The following is a 21337-nucleotide window of genomic DNA, read 5'->3' as shown; positions in this document are numbered from 1 at the left end:
AAAAAAAAAAAAAAAAAAAGTTTTCATACTACACCCAATCATTCATTCATTCAATGAATGCTTATCGAGTCTACTTATATGTGAAGCACTGTTCTAGGTGCCTTATCTTCATGGAATTTGTTGCTCTCAATCCCAGTGAAGCTACCAATATCTCTTGCCCATACTACAAGTAGCCTCCGAACTCAATGTCATGTAGTTCCTTCTCTCCATTCTGCATCTAGAAAATTCTTCTGAAACACAAATATGACCACTGCTCTCACCTGCTCAAAACCCTTCAGTGGCATCCACTGCCCTCAAGAAGAAAGTGGCACTCCTGGCATGGCCTCCATGGCTCCTAAGACCACACCAGCCTCTCACCTGTCTGCTTTCTGGATTCTGGCTTCTTTCACTTCCTTGAGGCCCTCCCTCCACTCAGCATTTACATGTGCTGCTTCCTCCCTCACAACCCTAAATTCCTTTGCCAGTTTAGTCCTACTAATGAATTCAGTACCTTGTACCTTATCTTAAACCTCATCCTAGGGAGACCTTCCCTGACCCCAAACCTGGTCAGATCCCACAGCACTCTGGACATGGTAATTATCAAGACTTCATTGAGTTGTTTTTTGTTTGTGTGTGTGTGTGTGTGTGTTTTAACGTCTATCTCTTCCACCAGACTGTGAGCCAGGTAAGACAGGAGCATATCTGTCTTGCTCACTAGAATAAAATATCTGACCTGGGGCCTCAGCACAAGGAGAAGAAAAGCATCCTTACTAGGTGCACCTTGGGTGTTGGATACCCAGTGGGGGAATAGTGGGAGGAAGCCAAGGGCACTGCCTTTGAGAACAAAGTTGTCTTAGAGGGAAACACCAGTAAAAAGCCCTAAAACAGAATGGGATCATTATTACCACTCTCCTTGGTCAAGTTAATCAATTAAGTCTTCTCCATTTAACAGGAACTTTGAGAAGTCAGCACTGGGACTGTCCCTAGAATAACAAGAAATGCTAGAAACATGGCCACCCTCTAACAAGAAAGGAAAGGCACAGCTGACATTTCCTCTCATTTCCTGTTAGCGTCTTAGCTCCTTGTTGACCTGGGGCAGGGTATCCTGAAAGCATTATCCTAGCTAGGTCACAACTCCAAAAAGAGTTTAGAGAATGTCAAGAGAAGTTCTGGGCTGCCTCCGGAATCACAGAAGTATGTGATTTAGAATCCATGATTAGATTGTGTCCCCATTTCAGAAGTGAGTTCTGGTCCTGGTTCTGCCATTAAGGCAACAGAGTGACCTTGAGAAGGTCATTTAACCTCTCTAGACCTCATTTCCTCTTCTGTAAAAGAGAACATTTAATTAGATGATATTCTAGGTTTCTTCTAAGTAAAATTCTAGTATTCTAAAGCTCTCACAATAACACAATCCATTTAAAGGAGTTGAGGCAAAGGATATTCTTTTTTCTTTCCTCTTTCACTCGAACTTCTGACTTAGTTTCTTTGTTTCTTCTCTTTCTGTGTAGCCACCACTGTTTTTCCTTACCCCTATCATAAGAGGCTTAGAAAATTCTTTGGCAGACAGGACAATTTTAGAAATGGCCCTTTCTGAGAACTCCATTATTGTGCCACTGAGAATCTGGTACTCTCTTTTTACTCTTTCATTATATATTCATGCTGGACTTTAAAGGGAAAAAGACAAATATTCATAAAATTTTAACTTTTTTATATTCTCTTCCATTAATTTCTGGTCTTTCACTGTGGACTTCCATACACATGGCATTTCATCCTGGGTTTCCCAGAAAACAGAATTTGAGTCAAAGACTTGCATGTAGGTGCTTTATTGGGCATGTGATGCCAGGAAGTAGGAGTGAGGGACAAGAGAAATGAACCTAGGGAGAAGAAAGAGCCAGCAGAAGGATGTGCTATTGAGTTGGCCACTGCTAAGGAAGACTGGTATTCAATTGCAGAGGTAATTCTTTGGAGTTTATGAAAACATTTCATAACTATCGACCTAGGAGACAAAAGAAGGAAAAATCTATTCAACTCTCATGCCCTGATGATATAATATGTTAATCCCCTACACTGCCGGTTTGCAAATGTGTAAGTGGATCCACATGGGATGCCCATGCTGCTATGTCAGAGAAGTCCCAGAGCAGGAAGCGAGAGACATATGTCACAGGTGCAAGGCAAGTAACTTTCAGAATGCACAAGCCCGGGCCGGTCAAAGTGTTACAGCAATCATGGGAGTGACACGTGGGGTCAAGAGGATTTGAAGAGGAACACAAGAGGTGTCCCACACACAGACCTGTCATCACTGTGGAGCCTGGTTTCTAAAGCACAGCACTGTTCATATTTTCAGCTGGATAATTTGTGTGGGCTGTCCCATACATTGCGAGACATTTAGCACCATATCTGGCCTCTACCCACTAGATGCCATTAGTACCCCTTCTCCCAGCTGTGACAACCAAAAATGTCGCTCAATATTACCAAATGTCCCCTGGGGGCCAAGTCACCCCCTGATAAGAACCACTAGTATAGAGATATTGTATATTCTACTTTTGTCACTCATCCAGTGTCCCCTAATTACTCTCTACTTTACACCATATCAAATGCAGCTCTAAAGCAGACCACAGAGGGGTATATTTATGCCTTACGCCTATAACTTGAGTTTTAGGCTTCACCATGATACATTCGCATTTCACTTGGTGATAATTCCTTAATAATAACGAATGATGAGATTTGAAATATTCTACTTGATTTGAGAAAGCTATGAACAGACTAAATATAGGATTAAAAAGTTAAATTACATTCTAGGGCTTAGTTGCTTAAATTAGGAGGAGTTTAAACTTTTCCTAAAAACGATGGAAATCTAGATCTCGTATGCAGGCAGGAATTCTTAGCATTTTTTGAGACAAGGATCTTTTTGAGGGGGGAAAAAAAAAACCAGCCTTTCCTAAATTGTGCACATATGATATATACACAATTTCACAGTCAACTTCAGGACCTACACATACCCACCTAAGCCCATCTAAGGAATCCCAAGTGTATGTTAATGATTGCTGGTGAACATTTGAGATGTTCCCAGTTTTTAGCTATTATGAATAAATGCTATGAAGATTATTTTATGTGCCTTTGGCTCACATATATACATATTTGTGTTGAGAACATACCTAAGACAGAATTATTGCCTTATACATTTTCAAGAATACTTAATTGTATAAATTATTGCATATGTGTATGTTCAGCATTCATAGATATTGCCAATCAGCTTTCAATAGTGGTTATATGTATTTACACTCTCACTAGCTATGCATGAGAGTACCAGTTGTTCCATAACTTCCTCAAACTTGGTATTGTCAATCTTCTTCATTTTTGCCATTCTCATATGTGTTTACTGCGGTCTCACTATGATTTCAAATCTGATGTCCCTAATGAGTAATGAGATTGAAAAACTTTTCATGTTTATTGATAACTTGGATATTTTCTTTGATGAAGGGCCCGTTTACATTTTTGCCCATTTTTCTATTGAGCTGTTTTATTTTTATTGACAGAGGTTCTTTATACATTGTCAATATGAGTCTTTCATAGGGAAATGCATTACTAACATCATCTGGTACTCAGTGATTTGCTTTTTCATTCTTTTGAAAGATTTTTTTCTTTTTTTATTTGTATAAATTCATGGGATATAAGTACAATTTAACAACATTGATATATTGCACTGTGGTGAAGTCAAGGCCTTCAGTGTATCCATCACTGGAATAACACACATTGTATCTACCAAGCAACCTGAAATATTTTTTTAAATCAACAAACATTCTTAATTTTATTATATTTAATTAACTTTTTCCATTATGGTTAGTGCTTTATGTATGTAGTTTAAGAAATATTGGTGTATTCAAGATCATAAATATATTCCCCTAGGTATTCCCTAGAAGCTATATTGTTTTACCTGTCACATTTAGATCAACAATTCATGTAGAACTTTTTATGAATGACATGAAGTAGAGAATCAACATACATTTTTTTCCATAAACATATTTATTGAAAAGACCATCCTTTCTCCACTGCTCTACCATGTCATCTTTGTCATTATAGACTGTTTGTGTGTCCCCCAAATTCACATGTTGAAGCTCTAACCCCCAATATGATGGCAATTGGAGATGACGCCTTTGGAAGATAATTAGTGTTAAATGAGATCATGAGGACGAGGCCCTTGTCCAGTGGGATTAGTGCCCGTATGAGAAGAGACAGCAGAGAGCCTGCTCTCTCTCTCTCTCTCCCTTCACCACATGAGGACATAGTAATAAGGCAGTGATCTACACTCCAAGGAGACAGACTTCACCAGACATTGACCCTGCTGGTACTCTGATCTTGATTTCCAGTCTCCAGAACTGTGAGAAAATAATGTTGGTTGTTTAAGCTACCCAGTCTATGGTATTTTATGTCAGCCTGAGCTGACTAATATATTTATCATGAGTCAAGTATCAATTTAGATTTGTTTCTGGACTCTTTTTGTAATTGTTTATACACATATCCTTGCATCGCTGCCTACTATCATAATTATTCTGTCCTTACAATAAATCTTGATATCTAAGAGTATAAGTCTTCCAATTTTATTTTTTTCTTCAAGATTGAACTATTTTTGCTCCTGTGCATCTCCATATACATTTTAAAAAACAACTTTTTAATTTCCACAAAATTTTATGCAGGATTTTTATCAGAATTAGATTTAAATATATAGATCCAATTTGGGAGGAATCTTCCTCTTTACAATATTTAGTCTCTAATCTATAAATATGGCATGTCCCTCTATTCATTTAGGTCTTCTTTAATTTCTCTCAGCAATGTTTATGATTCTCTGTGTAACAATCTTACACATATTTTGTGAGATTATTTTCCTGGGTATTTGATGTGTCTAATACTATTTTAAAATTATATTTTAAGGTTCATTTTTGAAATTTTTATGGCTGGAATATAGAGATATAATTGATTTGCAGATATTGACAGTGTTTAGAGACTTTGATAAATTGAGTCGTGAATTATAATAGTTAACCTGCAGATTCACTGTAGGGAGGTCTATACAAAATAGCATTTCTATCTTACAAATCTTGAGTTTCCTACTTCTTTTTATTTCCTTATTAAATAATTGTCTGTTAATACCAGTACAAACTTGAATAGAAGTGGGAGATACTGGTCTTTCTTTTCTTTTTTCTTTTTTCTTTTTTTTCTGAGACAGAGTCTCGCTCTGTTGCCCAGGCTGGAGTACAATAGTGCAATCCCAGCTCACCACAACCTCCACTCACTGCAACCTCTGCCTCCTGGGCACCAGTAATTCTCCCACCTCATCCTCCAGAGTAGTTGGGATTACAGGAGCACACCACCACACCCTACTAATTTTTGTATTTTTGGTACAGACTGGGTTTTGCCCTGAAGGCTGGGCTGTTCTCGAACTTCTGTCATCAAGTGATCTGCCCACCTCGGCCTCCTAAAGTACTAGTATTACAGGCAGGAACCACTGTGCCTGGCCAATAATGGTCATCTTAATCTCATTCTTGGTATCAAGAGGAAAGTTTTCAATAGTTCACTATTAAGTATAATATTGGCTGTGGAGTGTTCTGTGGATACCTTTGGACAGATTAAGGAAGTTCCATTCTATTCCTCCTTTGCCAAAAGTTTTTAAAATCATTTATAGTGCTAAATTTTATCAAAATTGCTGCTGCAGCTATTACTTTATTCTGTTAACGGTTTTACTTTAACAGAGGTTTTACTTTGTTAATTATATTGACTGATTTTTAAAATTTAAACCAACCTTGCATTCCTAGAAAAAAAATCTAAATAGTCAAATGTATTAACATTTTGTATATATCACTGACTTTGGTTTGCTACAATTTTGCTCAGCATTTTTGCATCAATGTTCATGATGAACAGAAGTTTTCCTTTTTTTTTTTTTTTTTTTTTGAGACAGAGTCTCGCTGTCACACAGGCTGGAGTGCAGTGTTGTAATCTTGGCTTACTACAACCTCCACCTCCCAGGTTCAAGCAATTCTCGTGCCTCAACCTCCCAAGTAGCTGGGACTACAGGCATGTGCCACCATGCCCAGCTTATTTTTGTATTTTTAGTAGAGACAGGATTTTGCCATGTTGCCAAGGCCAGTCTCAAACTCCTGAGTTCAAGTGATCCCCCCACCTTGGCCTCCCAAAGTGCTAGGATTACAGGTGTGAGCCACCACGCCCAGCCAGAAGTTTTCAATTTTAGTGTAATAAAATTACATTAAATTATTGTTTTCCCTACTTACAATGCCCTTGGCATGTAATGTGATCAATGTTATGCTGAGATCATAAAATAAGTCTAAGTATTTATTTCTTCTCCTATTCTCTGAAAAAGTTTCTCCAACTTCTTTTTTGTTGTTGTTGTTTTTGGTTTTGTTGTTGTTGTTGTTGTTGTTGTTTTCTTAAATGTTTCATAGAATTTACCATTGAAGCCATCTAGGTCTGGAATATTCTTTGTAGAAAAGATTCAATTATTTTATTTCTTTAATAGATATAGGACTACTCAAGTTTTCTATTTCTTCTGTCTGTTTTGGTAAGTTAAACTAATGTGATGTCTCTGTCAAAGAAACTCTGGGAATTATTCTAGTAATCACTATGCATAATATCAAAATGATTGGTTCTAATAGCATATGAACCTTTTTATTTACTCACATTTCATATTTTCTAGCACTTGTTATCTTAAAAAATGTTAAATCTTATTATTTCATTCACTATTTGTTCAAAGTAAAAAGTAACAATCATTAAAAGTTGTCCCAAGCAGTATAAATCTTTCATTAGACTTCTGGCTGCTACAACTATACATATACACAGTTTGCTTTATATCTGTTCAATTAACAAGTACATATTAAAGCATATTAAAACATACCCTCTCAAATCATAAAATCAGGAGAGCAACTAACTATACAAGTCACAAAATAAGGATTTTATAAATATAGGGAAGTAACAGATCACCTAAGCTAACCACATCATTTTGCAGACAAGGAGACTAACACTTAGAGAAACTACCTTATTCAAGATTACAGGGCCAATAAATGGCAGAGCTGGCATTAGCAACCCAGGTCTCCTGGTTCTTGATCTGGCAGTCTTCACCACATCATGCTACCACTCAAATTATACATTTCATCTGGCATTAAAAATGACAGAACACACTAAAATATGGCTTACACTCTTTCAAGAACCCTTAACTGTAAAGAGAACAATAAAGCAGGACCCATATCACAGTAGCTAACATTTTCAGGTTTCATTTTGGATCTTTTTTTATCACTTTGAATTTTAAATTACTATCTTCTAGCCTGTATTGTTTCAGGTGCCATTTCCCCTCAACTGTATAAATATAACAGTTATTGATTATCTGCCTATAGACTTTTTGCTACTCCACTTTAATTACCCTTGTAGTCCTACCATCCACCCTCCATATGCAACTAAAATTACATCATACATTCCAAGGTCAAACTAGAATGATGTTTTGATCATATGCCAACAGTGCTATTAAGTTCTTGGTAGTCAAGGATGATGACATACATCTGTATTGTCTAGTACAACGTAAGGAACATTCAGTAAATACTTAACTGACTGAAATACTGGCATAGTGTTTTGGATAATCCAGTGGTTAAGGATATAGGCTAAGGAGACATAATGTATAGGTTCAAATATCAGCTTTGCCACTCAGTATCTGTGTAACCTCAGGCAAGTTGCTCAACTTTTCTGGGCCTCAGTTTTCTCATCTGTAAAACAAGGTTAATAATAGCATCCACATAGAGTTGTGAAAATTAAATGATATAAATCTATTAGCACAACGCATAATACATGCTCAAAAACTATTAGCTATGATGAGATTATATCATTACATTATTAAGTACTGTTATTTCTGCCATTCATCATTAATTCCTCCTGTCCTTATCCTAAGTGATCGGGAAAACTGAGGGTTCAGTGAACTCTTTTTCTTTCTTTCTTTCTTTTTTTTTTTGAGAATTGCAACTGGTTCATAAATAGTAAGTCATCCCAATCCCATTATCTCTAGTTAATTTTATTTAATAATCACATTTTAAAAGTTGGACAAATAAAGTCCAAAGCAATTTTGATTAAATCCTGTTTTCTCAATGGCTATTTGGAACACATCATCATATGCAAGCCCCAAGAATATTGAATAACAGATAAAATAAATAATGACCATAATGCAAACCACATTCTCATTCCCATTTCCCTGCAAGTACAACTCCATGTCGGAATTATAAAAGCCAAAAAGTAACATGCTTATTAACTGTGGGTTACTCAGCTATATACAGAGGTTAGCAGATCACGTGACTGTTTCCATATTCTCCGTTAAGCTAATGGTTCCTTAGAGCCCAGTTCTTATAACCCCTTAGGAATTTCAAGATTTGCCTGAAAAAATATATCATATTTCCCTGACTATAATGGAACTCAAATTTGGAAAACTAACTGAAAAGCAAACCATCCTGGAGGATAGGAAATGGTCATTGTTTTCAAAGAAAGACAAGACATTTCTGCACACAGGAAATCAAGCTGGTTTTAGGGGATTGATCTTATCTTGCTCCACACAAACCTGTGTGGGCCGTGTGGACAGGCTCTTCCTTTTACTTCAAATGTGCAAACACGGTAAGAAATAAGAATAAGGGCACTTATCATTTGAGGTAAAAGACACTTCATTGAAGACTGCCACATAAATGCATAAAGAGAAGTATATTCCCTCTTTTTTTCACATTTCATTTCATTTTAAAGTATTCAGAGATTTACAGGGATTCTGGACTTGGAATAGGCAAGTTGTAAGCCTCTGGGAAAACCTGTCAAAAGACTCAGATGTAAAATGTGGTTTTCTAGGTATACAGTGTTTTCTGCAGCAGGAAAGCTCTCACTAGAAAAAGTTGCTTCATTTCATTTTTCCTCGTGAACAAAAACAATCACACTGATAGTTTTATTAATTTAAAAAAAAATTCTTGGGAGCAAAATGTTGTCATGGAGCAAACCCGAAACTAGAGGGGAAAAAGTCCTGGTTTGAGTCTCAACTGGGCCAGGGTCTACCCTGGCTACTTTGACCAGAAGTTGACAAGGTGGGGAGACCCAAACCTGCCCTACCACTGCTGGCCAGTCAATGCAGCCAAACTGATGGCCAGTCAATGCAGCCAAGCGCTATTACACTTGTAAAGCAGTGAAGACCATTATAAGGCCTTTGACAAAGATGTGTATCCAAAATCCCTTCTGAGTGCTTTACCTCAATCATCAAACTTGGAGGGGACCAAATTTAATGCTCAATTAAAATCAGAGAAGGCCAAATATCTTAATGAAGACTCACTACAGCACAGTTCTTACAATCCATGCCTAAGCCCTTTACAGGCATGATCATCTTCGAATGAAGTCTCAAAGGGTTGAACCCATGCTAAAGTCTCTAACATGAGATGAATTACAGCCAAGTTACAGTTTAATTAACCTAAGTTATCTTTCAAAATTCTCTCTGATATATTTTTTGCCACTTCAGATTATGTTCATGATGTGATTTTTTAAATTAGCAAAGGAGGTTTTTACATTTGTTCAAACTGAAAGAATAAAGACGTGTTTGCACAAAAAGAAAGTGTTGGTCAATACTTTTATTATTTTCTAATATTCTTATAACAGTTTTCTTCATGGTTTGCCTATATGGCAAAGCCTTATTCTGTTCATTTCCTAGAGTCTGCAAAAAAGTCTGTGATTATTATTTAAGGATCATGGTGATTCCCTTCACTGCATGGGGGCGGGGGATGGGGAAAGCAAAAGCAAAGCTATTATCCTGTGTTTATAACACATCTGTTACCATAGTAATGCCTGTGATGTCACAAACTATACCAAGGGCCAGAGGCTGTCTCTGTTGGGGGAAAGGCAGCACAGAGTTGGAAGATGAATGCATACACGTGCGGCCAGAGCAGGGTCAATGCTGTGGTAACCACCAAGACACGGGAGCTCCCCTTCTCCAGAGAAAAGGGAAGGCAGGGCCAGAAGAGCAATTCTCCAGGCCCAGAAGTAAGCTACACCCACAATTCTGTATGCAGCTGTGAGAAAGGAGAGTGGAAATCCAAGTGAATGCAGTATCACCGTGTTCCCAATCATGAGTATTCCACTGGGCCCACTGGCTGCCAAGACATGGATGGGATCCAGTGGTAAGCCTGCCCCAGCACATGAAACACATGCTTGGGAAACAGTGCCTGACTGGATGGAGCCCTCTGGTACCCCCAAAGAGAAGCAACTTGCCTCATGATGGCAAGAACTGTAAAATTTTACCCCTATGGGCCATCCACGTTTATAGAACCACAGATTCTCAGGGTTAGGGAAGAACTCATCAAGTATCCCCAAAAATGTGGACTTGAAAAAGTAACTTTTAGCAGGAAGAGAGTATATGTCCTGTCATTGGGGTATCTGGAAGTAGTATATTAATAGGCATTATTATTCTGATACAATCTAGGTAAATTTTGTAAGAATATGCTAAAAGGCAATTTACATTAAAAAGAATTTTGGATTAGGAGTCAGAAGACCTCAGTACCAGTCGTGGCTCAAGTACTTAGAAGCCATGTGACCTTGAAAAAGCCATTTAACCCTATTTGAACTTCAGCTCTTTAAATTCAATATCTAACATGCTATTTCCCAGAGTTATATGAAGCCCAAATTAAATAATCAATGTGAATAAATTTCATAAAGTCTAAAAAATTTAATAAAATAAAAGGCATTATTAGCATTTTCACATAGCCAGTTTACAGTAATTTGAACACTAACACAGGAATTCAAAGCATACACGTGATCCTCATCTTCCCTATATGGAGAGGTGAACTTGCATGATACAGTCAACGCTAAATTATTCAAGGGCTGATTATCAAGGGGCCTTTTGCTCCTAGCCACTGTACCCTTTATTTGTTTCCCCACAGGAATGCCGCATTAACCTACATACAGCTGGAAAACTGACAGCATATCTCAACTCAATTACCTTGAATCACAACTCTGGTAAAAGTTTCAGCAATGGAAGAGTTAAAATGATTCACTAGATGGAAGTTCTGGATAATTTGTTGACTTTAGCCACGGATAATTAAGAGTGATGGAATCCTCATTTCACTATCAAGGAAGCTGTGGTCAAGGTCAAACAGGTTGGGACTAATCCAGACAAAACATTAGTATTTTCTCAGTGAAATGCTTATATATGTGCAATAAGATTTGAATATCAGTCATTCATTCATTTATTCAACAAATATTGTGACAGAGCTCACCAAACACCCTGAAAACTTACTATTTTCCTGCCCTTGTACTTCCTTTCTTGAAATATTACATAGTGCACCTCAGCAAAGTCCACAGTCTGACTCTTTGAAACTCTAGTCACCTTCCTGCTATCAGGAGACTTTGGCTAATCTTACCCTAGCACAAGCAGCAAATTATACCCCGGGCCAAACCCGGCCCACTGTCTTCTTTGTAAATAAAGCTTTATTGGAACACAGCCACACCCATTTCTTTCTGTATTATCTATGGCTGCCTTTCTGCTACAACAGAAGTGCTCTGTAGTTGTGATAGAGACAGTATGGTCTAAAAAGTCTAAAATACTATCTGACCCTTTACAGAAAAGGTTTGCAGACCCCTGCCCTAGATAGTATGACTAAATCAAAATTTAACTTTCCTATAAGTTCCTGCTTGGTAACTAAGAGAATAAGCTCCTTAAAAGTAGAGAATCTTTTTGTATCTTTGTCTTGTCATATAGAACCCTTGAGTAGGACAGAATCAAAGTTGAGAGCAGAGACAGAAAATTAAACATGTCCTTCCCTACACTTTATTTTCAACAGATGAGCGCCTTGGAATTCCATGGAAGACAGCACAAAACCAATAAAACCACTGGTGTTCAGTTACTCTGGCTTCTAATTCCTCAGAGTTCCTACATCTAAGACTTTCAAGGCTCAATTTTTGGCCTCTGTCCCTTCACATATTTATTTCCTGATCTGATGTGGAATTAGAGTTAAATAGGAGCTGTGTGCTTGAATTCCACGTGGCTGGCTCACCAGGAAACTCCAGGGCAGGTTTTTTGGCATGCCAAACTTATGTTAGCCTCAGCTATGCTAATTTCTAAAGCTGTTTGCTTTGCTCAAATCTTAGAGATCAATTTGCATTTGGATGTACACCTTCTCATGCACAATTTATTTGCATGATAACTCTAGGGCAGAAAAAAAGAAAAAAGGTCTGGTTTTGTGTGGCAGGCACTATGCTAAGGGCTTTACATACATTTTCTTTTTGAGATGGAGTTTCACTCTTCTTGCCCAGGCTGGAATGCAATGGTGCGATCTTGGCTCACCGCAGCCTCCGCCTCCCAGGTTCAAGCGATTCTCCTACCTCAGCCTCCCTAGTAGCTGGGATTACAGGCATGTGCCATCACACCAGGCTAATTTTGTATTTTTAGTAGAAACGGGGTTTCTCCATGTTGGTCAGGCTGGTCTCAAACTCCTGATCTCAGGTGATCCACCCACCTTGGCCTCCCAAAGTGCTGGGATTACAGGCATGAGCCACCACGCCCAGCCTTACGTACATTTTCTTATCTCATCTCGACAACAACCACATGAGGTAGGGCTGGGATCCCCATTCTACAGATGAGAAAACTGAAGGGAAGAGAGCTTATATAACTTGTCCGCGTTCAAAGAGGTGGTATGTAACAAGGCCTAGATTTGAACCCAATCTGTCTGAATCTGAACCCCATGTAATTGTCACTTACTCATACTAACTTATTGATACCCTCATCATCATCTCCCCTCCCCTAAGCCACTGGGCATATATTCAAACATAAACTGTACATTTACAAAATTAGTTACCCTTTTTTTCCCACTTGGCCTATGTAAAATATGTCTTTGGTCCTTGGGAAATAAATACGGACCCCTCTATATCACAAAACAATCAACCAAAGAAGAATAGGGACATTAATAAGGCAAACTTTATGTGATACATCAATTACATTAGTAATTAGTAGACAAATACAATTACAAGTGATTTTGACAGGTAAATGGATTTTAATGACATATCTAAGACCTCAATATGAAAGGACTTTTTTTTTTTTTTTTTTTTTTGAGATGGAGTCTCACTCTGTCACCCAGGCTGGAGTGCAGTGGCATGATCTCAGCTCACTGCAGCCTCCACCTCCTGGGCTCAAGCAATTCTCCTACATCAGCCTCCCGAGTAGCTGGGATTACAGATGCCCGCCAACATGCCTGGTTAATTTTTGCAGTTTTAGTAGAGACAGGGTTTCTCCGCGTTGGCCAGGCTACTCTTGAACTCCTGACCTCAGGTGATCCACTCGCCTTGGCCTCCCAAAGTGCTGGGATTACAGGCGTGAGCCACCATGCCAGGCTGAAGGGACATTTTTACTGCTAAAATGTAGCAGACCAAGCAAAAGAATGTAGCAGGAACCATGAAGGCAAATGAGAGTAACACTTAGAATACAGTGTAAGTATATCTATAACATAAGCCCAGGAACTTGTATCTACAAATTTCTTCACTGTTTATGGAAGCATAACCAAATACCTATCTTCCCTAATAAAAACACAAACATTAGCTTTAGTATGTTATAGTAAGTACTGCTGTTGAAACTCAGTTTTATCATTGTTCAATTCAACACACAGAAAAATAACCAGCGTTACAATTAAACACTCTAGGATGATTCCAACATTTTACAGCGAGCCAGATACAATATTATTTAACTTCTCTGTGTGAAACATACCTATAGCCCAGCTTGCAATATCACATAACACTCAGCCCACTGCCATCTAGATCTAATACACTGCCATCTAATTTTCTGGAAATATAAAAGAATGAATTACATTTTCATACAAGTGAAAGATTTCCATTAAAAAAAGAAAAGAAAAGAAAAAACTATCAGAGAGGTTTCCAGGAATTAGAAAGAACTCTGTGTGGAGAAGATACATAATCTTCAGAGGTGTCCAACATTTGAGCTTCCCTGGGCCACATTAGAAGAAGAATTATCTTGTCTTGGGCCACACATAAAATACATTAACATTAACAATAGCTGATGAGATTTAAAAATTGTTTTAGGGCCCGGCATGGTGGCTCACACCTGTAATCCCAGCACTTTGGGAGGCCGAGGCGGGTGGATCACCTGAGGTCAGGAGTTCAAGACCAGCCTGGCCAACATGGTGAAACCCCGTATCTACTAAAAATATAAAAATTAGCCAGGCACGGTGGTGAGCGGCTGTAATCCCAGCTACTCGAGAGGCTGAGGAAGGAGAATCACTTGAACTCTGGAGGCAGAGGTTGCAGTGAGCCAAGATAGCACCACTGCACTCCAGCCTGGGCGAGAAGAGTGAAACTCCGTCTCGAAAAAAAAAAAAAAAAAATTAAATCTCAAAAAAAAACTTGTAATGTTTTAAGAAAGTTTACAAATTTGTGTTGGGCCACAGGTTGGACAAGCTTAATCTAGGTGGTTTCTCTAGCAGATTTCGAGGAAGGCATGTAGAAGAACAAGCCTGCCACATGCCATTTTATAAAACTATCCCTCCCCTCAGGAGACCCCAGAGGAGAGGCGGCCCTCCTTATGCACCACCCAGTTCAACCGTGGTTACTTTTTCTTTTTGTTGAGATGGAGTTGTGCTCTTGTTGCCCAGGTTGGAGTGCAGTGGCGCGATCTCAGCTCACTGCAACCTCTGCCTCCCAGGTTCAAGCGATCCTTCCACCTCGGCCTCCGGAGTAGCTGGGATTACTAGCTAATCCCAAAATACTAATTTTTTGTATTTTTAGTAGAGACAGGGTTTCATCATGTTGGCCAGGCTGGTCTCAAACTCCTGACCTCAGGTGATACGCCCACCTTGGCCTCCCAAAGTGCAGGGATTACAGGCCAACCATGGTTACTTTTTTCTTACTAAACAGTCATTGTCTATATCTTATTTTTAAAAACCATTTTATGTTTTTTTCTCATTTTAAACAGATGACTTCAGAGAAGGAAAATAACATTGTTTTGTAGTCAGTGGTAGAAAAGGTTTATTGTCAGTTGAAAGTTTATAGCCTAAGTAGTAGTAGGTAAGGAAATTTTCCTAATACGACAATAATACTCTAAGTAATGCCTGTATCAACATTTCTTACCTATAAGGTCCCTAAGACAGCCTCTACCAAAGTTAACTTGAGCATTTAATAATTATTCATAAGATAGATAAAACAACTTTCTATGAATTGTTATCACTGAAAACACCAGTAGTGAGTGACTTACCTGCTGGTGGCTTTATGAAAGGTGGTGGAATTAAAGGTACAATAATGGGCACATTGCCATGATCCTTTGACCCTGCAGGTGAGTCACTGAGTCCATTTCCAGTGGCAAGCCCTGAATAGCCTGTGCTTATATTGTATGGTGAAATAACACTGTCCTCGGGTAATTTTGGTTTTGGCAAAGAATTTTCTGCAAAAGAAAAAAATCATATTCAACATGACCAAAGAACGTAATGCAGTAGACTTAAATTTTTCCTAATTTTCTCAAGTAAAATGGCCATGAACCAAAGAAATTTTTTCTTGCAAATCTTTAAACAATGTACTAGAACTCCAGTTCATCCAGGAACTTTTTAGTCTGGTTACCATAAATTTCCAATGGGTTCCTTTATAATTTGTTCCACTATGATAGCTAATATTCCAGTTGAATCATGGTGATAAATTTTAGCACTGTAAAATTCCATAGAAAATTGAGAAGTGGTGGCTGGGCGAGGTGGCTCACGCCTGTAATCCCAGTACTTTGGGAGGCCAAGGAGGATGGATCGCCTGAGGTCAGGAGTTCAAAATCAGCCTGGCCAACATGGTGAAACCCCATCTCTACTAAAAATACAAAAAATTAGCCAGGCATGGTGATGTGTGCCTGTAGTCCCAGCTATTCGGGAGGCTAAGGTAAGAGAATCACTTCAATCTGGGAGGCGGAGGTTGCAGTGAGCTGAGATCATGCTACTGCACTCCAGACAGAGTGAGACTCCATCTCAAAATACAAAAACAAAACAAAACAAAACTGAGAGGTTGCCAGGCACTATGGCTCAGGCCTGTAATCCCAGCACTTCAGGAGGCCAAGGCAGGCAAACCACTCAAGGCCAGAAGTTTGAAACCAGCCTGGCCAACATGGTAAGACCCCCGTCTCTACTAAAAATACAAAAATCAGCCGGGCATAGTGGCACACGCCTGTAATGCCAGCTACTTGGGAGGTTGAGGCACAAGAATCGCTTGAATCCAGGAGGCGGAGGTTGCAGTGAATTGAGATCACGCCACTGCACTCCAGCTTAGGTGTCAGAGCAAGACTCTGTCTCCAAAAAAAAAAAAAAAAGAAAGAAAGAAAAGAAAATTAAGAGGCAATTAACCTTTTTTTCCATGTACAACATGATATACAGCAAACATAGCTCTCTGGCTACCAGAGGAAAGCCTAAAACATGCCCTCCAGCATTGTAACTAGGTCCCACTGTATTATAAACTTGTATCATAATATAATCACAGGAACCAATGAGAAAGAAGCAGGGAAGAAAACTGATGCTTCACAAGGTATGGATAATACCCATTAAAAAATAACAAAAATAAAAATTTTAAAAACTTACAATGATATGAGCTTTGTACATCGTATCCTTGCATGTGAATCACTTAAAAAAAACAAATGAACAGAAACCTCAACCATGGTAAACAACTTTTTCCTTCTATAGCATATCCTGGCATGCTGTATGTTCCCCAGAAGCAAAGATTATTACCTAGGCCAAGTATTATATGAGCTATTAGTTTATAGAATACAAACTCATGACGTGCATTTTTCATTTACAGCGAAATTGATGATACTATCTCTGTAGCATGATGTGTACAATTTTACAGTAAGCTTAACATAAAATTTGTCATGTACACTCAATTCCACTTGCCTGCAGGACAGCTCAATTACATTTCCTTGCTTGGCATATATGAAGGGAAAGCTCTATCTTTTTTTTTTTTGAGCGGGAGTCTCGCTCTGTCGCCCAGGCTGGAGTGCAGTGGCCAGATCTCAGCTCACTGCAAGCTCCGCCTCCCGGGTTTACACCATTCTCCTGCCTCAGCCTCCCGAGTAGCTGGGACTACAGGCGCCCGCCACCTCGCCTGGCTAGTTTTTTGTATTTTTTAGTAGAGACGGGGTTTCACCGTGTTAGCCAGGATGGTCTCGATCTCCTGACCTCGTGATCCGCCTGTCTCAGCCTCCCAAAGTGCTGGGATTACAGGCTTGAGCCACCGCGCCCGGCTGGAAAGCTCTATCTTAAAGGCTGGAAATAAAATGTTTGAACAGGTAGTTTATGCCAACAGATTTTGAATGCAATGCAAATATTGATCAAATTGCCAGTGATGATGTACAATTTGTTTTTACCACATTTTATTAAAGTTCCTTAAATGGGTTGCTTCTTCACATACTTCTCTTCTTTAACAAGCAAGCTCTCATTCCTAATTTAGGTTCATAAATTCAGTATTCATACAGACTTCCCCCATGAGATATCTGGCACCGCTACCCACTGGTAGAATCGGTGTTAATTCAGCTCTGCCAAGGCTCTGTAATTTTCACTCTTTAGCTGGGCTTTGATTAAAAAATTCTTAAAGAGTAATATAGGCTCTAATCATCTACCACTCTCTTACTCCTCTTTTTACCCTATTCAAGTGTGTGGGGGCAGGGAAAGAATGAAAACGTCAAGCAAAACAAAAATAGTACTACCACTTAGATTTCCCACTGAAAAAATAAAAAGGAAGGAGGATTACCAAACTAACAGTGAATCTCTCTAGCAGTCTGAAGATCTAAACCTAACATTTCACTTAACAGAAGCCCCAGTCCCCAACAACTGATATCTATCAAAGGCATCAGGAAACTCTAGTTGGCAAACATTGTCCCTTTCTTTAAATCTGTATGCAGGACCATGGCACTTAGGTCGTTAGTCCCTGTCTAGTTCTCCCATAGCTGAGAGGAGATTAAGTTGTGTCTATTTTTGTTTTATGTTGTTCTTTTATATTTCTGCAGAATTCTGCTTATGGGAAAGCACTATTGGGGATGTATGTTTAAATCAACCATTGGCATAATCAACAAAATGAGTCCCAAAGCAACTCAATTCTGGCAGGTTGAGATAGTTAATCCTTCTTTGCATGAACAAAAGGACATTAAATGTCATTACCTTTGAGAACAGAAATGTGCTGCCGGCTCTCCCCATCTGTAGGGTAGCTCCTGAATTCAATATCTTCACCATCTTTTAATTCAACCTTATCATAGCCATACCAGCCAAGGAGTTCATTCATGGTGTTTTCTGCAAAGTTCTGAAAGAGAAGCATAGGCTACTACTTATTTCTATAATCAATAACTACTTGAAAAGAATGCATAAATTCAGTTCTGCTTGTCCTACCCCATTTATTTGCTGCCCTGCCTCACTTCCCCTAGTGTGGTGTTCATTTTTCAAATCATGTTCAAAAATGATAATGTTTTTAAATCTTAGGATGATGCATTCAATTAAGACAGGGCTTCAGATATTTGTAATTTAAAGATAATAAGATAATAAGGTACTACATTTGTTAGTTTTGCCTGTGAATAGGAAGTCATATTTTAGCTTATTAGTCTACAAAGTCTATATCTAACATCAATACAAAAATATTGAAAGGTGAATCACAAAAACAGCTAAGAAAAGATTTTGAAAATGAAAACAACCTTTTGTGGTTCAGATCAATTTAAATTAAAATTGCTTTCTGATTTAGGTGTTGTTTTCTTAACATAACTCTTATCGCAGATAAAGCCAAATTTCAACAAAGAAAAATTTCACAATTGTTAACAGTACCATACAGAAAGCTAGGTTAAAATAGATTACAAGGGTCTTTCTTTTTTATTTTTTTCCTTCTGCAAGAGTTTTTTTCAAAAATCAGGCCAGGCACGGTGGCTCACGCCTGTAATCCCAGCACTTTGGAAGGCTGAGGCGGACAGATCACTTGAGATCAAGAGTTCAAGACCAGCCTGGGCAATATGGTGAAACCCCATGTCTACCAAAAAATGCCCTGGTGGCACACACTTTTAATCCCAGCTACTCGGGAGCCTGAGGCAGGAGAATCGCTGGAACCTGGGAGGCAGAGGTTGCAGTGAGCTGAGATCACACCACTGCACTCTAGCCTGGGCAACAGAGCAAGGCTCCATCTCAAAAAAAAATTTTTTTTTTTAAATCAATGCATAAGTTGCTTTATAAATTTCATTAGTGACAGGTTCTTTCTCCATAAAATCAAAGGTCACTAAGATTGTCTTCTGACAAGTAACATAAAAGTACCAAATAACTTTAAAGTTACTAGCCAGCCCAGATTTGGGATACTGTATGAAAACATTTTATAAACTATAAATCAATACATAAATGTAAGAATATCACTGTTGCTATTGTTATGGATATCATACTTTGAAAATAATAAGTATAATTGGACAGATTTAATATCTTACATTAAAGTGACTATATCTTAGTACCTTATCAATTGCTATATCTGGAAACAAGATGTAAGACTCTGTGTGTTAATGACCTTAATGCTTGTGTGTGCCTTAAACATTCCTATCTGGCAGGGAACCATGAGCTTCCTAAGCTGAGCTAGAAAAACTATATATTCTAACCTTCTTTGTGGCTCAAAGAATCTTTTATTATCCTTCTGAGAAGCTGTCATTTCTGAATTACACTGCGATGTATAATTTATATACCTGAAACAAAGCACCAAGGCTAAGCCAGAGCCCCAGAGTGTGTACAGTCTCAACATGTGAGTTCCATGTTTTCTTGAATTTCACGACTTTAAATTTCAGCAGGGGTTGCATTAAAAATAAAAGACATTACACTACTGACTCCACAAAAAAAAAACCTGGCATTTCAAACTACCCACAGAATGCTAGGTTTTTTGCTTTAGTACCCACTTAAGCTCTGAACTCCAACTGGGTCAATCTGTGATGGTACAGTGTATTAACCATTAAGAAAAACTAGCCAGATTGATTCAGTGTTACCATTCGCAAGGCCAACAGTCAGTCATATCAAGCTTTAGTGAGGCATTTATTCTCTCTGATGGCTGGTCGTGTCCACATTAAATAGACACACTTTTCATGAATGCATAAAAATATGATCAATATGAATAATAAGTTCAGCAACTTTAGGAATATCACTGAGGAGGACTGGGTTGAACGCTGCCCCACTAAATCAAAAGAGATCTCTTTAATGAGGCGTCAGTCTCCCCAACACCTAATTTCTTTCACTGAGATGAGAGCCTGGCTTGAGAATGACAATCCCTAGGCACACAAATAGAGGTCCTCTATCAGTGGTCTGGCAGCAGAAATCTCCAAGGATGAGGCTTATACTTTTCATCAAAAAACCAATTCCCAACAGCATTAAAAGCCAAATGCAAGCCATCCGATTGGTCGGTGTGCCATTTGCCCCAATCTCTAAGAAAACTGTGCCAAGACGGAATATCTTTTGCATATATCCTAGTGACTATATCCAGTTTTATAGACCGGTCATCTATGGGTGCCACTTTCTCCTGTTTCTGTCTAGCCTCTGAAGTCACACAAAGGCTGTGAATGCTTAATTCATGGAGCAACCCCCTAGCCAAGGATATAGATTTGTTTTAGTCTAGCTGCAAAGCCATTCAGCCTTTCAGAACCAGTTCCAGGAATGGGATCCAGAAGTTTTAGACATTTGGGTAAAAACTGAAACCTCAGCTGGAATATTAACACCAAATTCACATTATTTGAGCATCAAAACTGCATCAGCTTAGTTTATGGTTTGTGCTGAAAAGTCAGAGGCTTCATGGAACAATCAATATGAACTTGATCTATTCCATGATTTTCAAGTTACTATAAATGTCAGGGTAAATAAACTCTAAAACATTCCCTTTCTTGTCATGGAAAATAAAAATAAACACCTTAATGTTTTGATATACTGCTACAAAAGCAGAAAACAAAGGTTTATATAACTTCAAGCCATAAATCTCAAAGCTTTCACGAAAGGGGCAAGATGAAAGAGAAAATGATCACCAAAGTTTCTTGTAGTACGGTTACAAGAAATGACTATTACTTCTGTTGTATACACTATTGTATGAAGAAGTCAAAGGACTCCAAGGAATCAAAAATTTTTAATTTTAAATTTCAAGGTGAAGTTTGATGCTAGATGTCATAGTTCATTATGGTGCTAAACCAAAGTAAATAAAATACATTTTTAACATTATCATCCAAGAAACATATTCTTTTTCCTTTTCCTTTTTTTTTTTTTTTTTTTTTTTTTAAGGCAGGGTCTCACTCTGTGGGCCAAACTGGAGTGCAGTGGCACAATCCTGGTTCACTGCAACCTCCACC

General features: G+C 38.4%; 1 protein-coding gene across 3 annotated transcripts in view; it reads right to left on the bottom strand.

The window, feature by feature from the left end:
- The window catches only part of SOBP (sine oculis binding protein homolog), a 171951-nt gene that overhangs the window by 140377 nt on the left and 10237 nt on the right, over positions 1-21337 (bottom strand). For all 3 annotated transcript variants that reach the window (XM_008007435.3, XM_008007437.3, XM_008007436.3), the window contains exons 2-3: positions 18162-18300; positions 15239-15424 (exon numbers count right to left, since the gene is read on the bottom strand). In XM_008007435.3, the coding sequence (XP_008005626.1) occupies positions 15239-15424; positions 18162-18300 (325 nt within the window). The remainder of the gene's footprint in view (positions 1-15238; positions 15425-18161; positions 18301-21337) is intronic.

This window comes from Chlorocebus sabaeus, chromosome 13 (assembly GCF_047675955.1).
Source record: "Chlorocebus sabaeus isolate Y175 chromosome 13, mChlSab1.0.hap1, whole genome shotgun sequence".
Lineage (NCBI taxonomy): Eukaryota > Metazoa > Chordata > Mammalia > Primates > Cercopithecidae > Chlorocebus > Chlorocebus sabaeus.
This window is presented reverse-complemented; position numbering and strand designations above follow the sequence as displayed.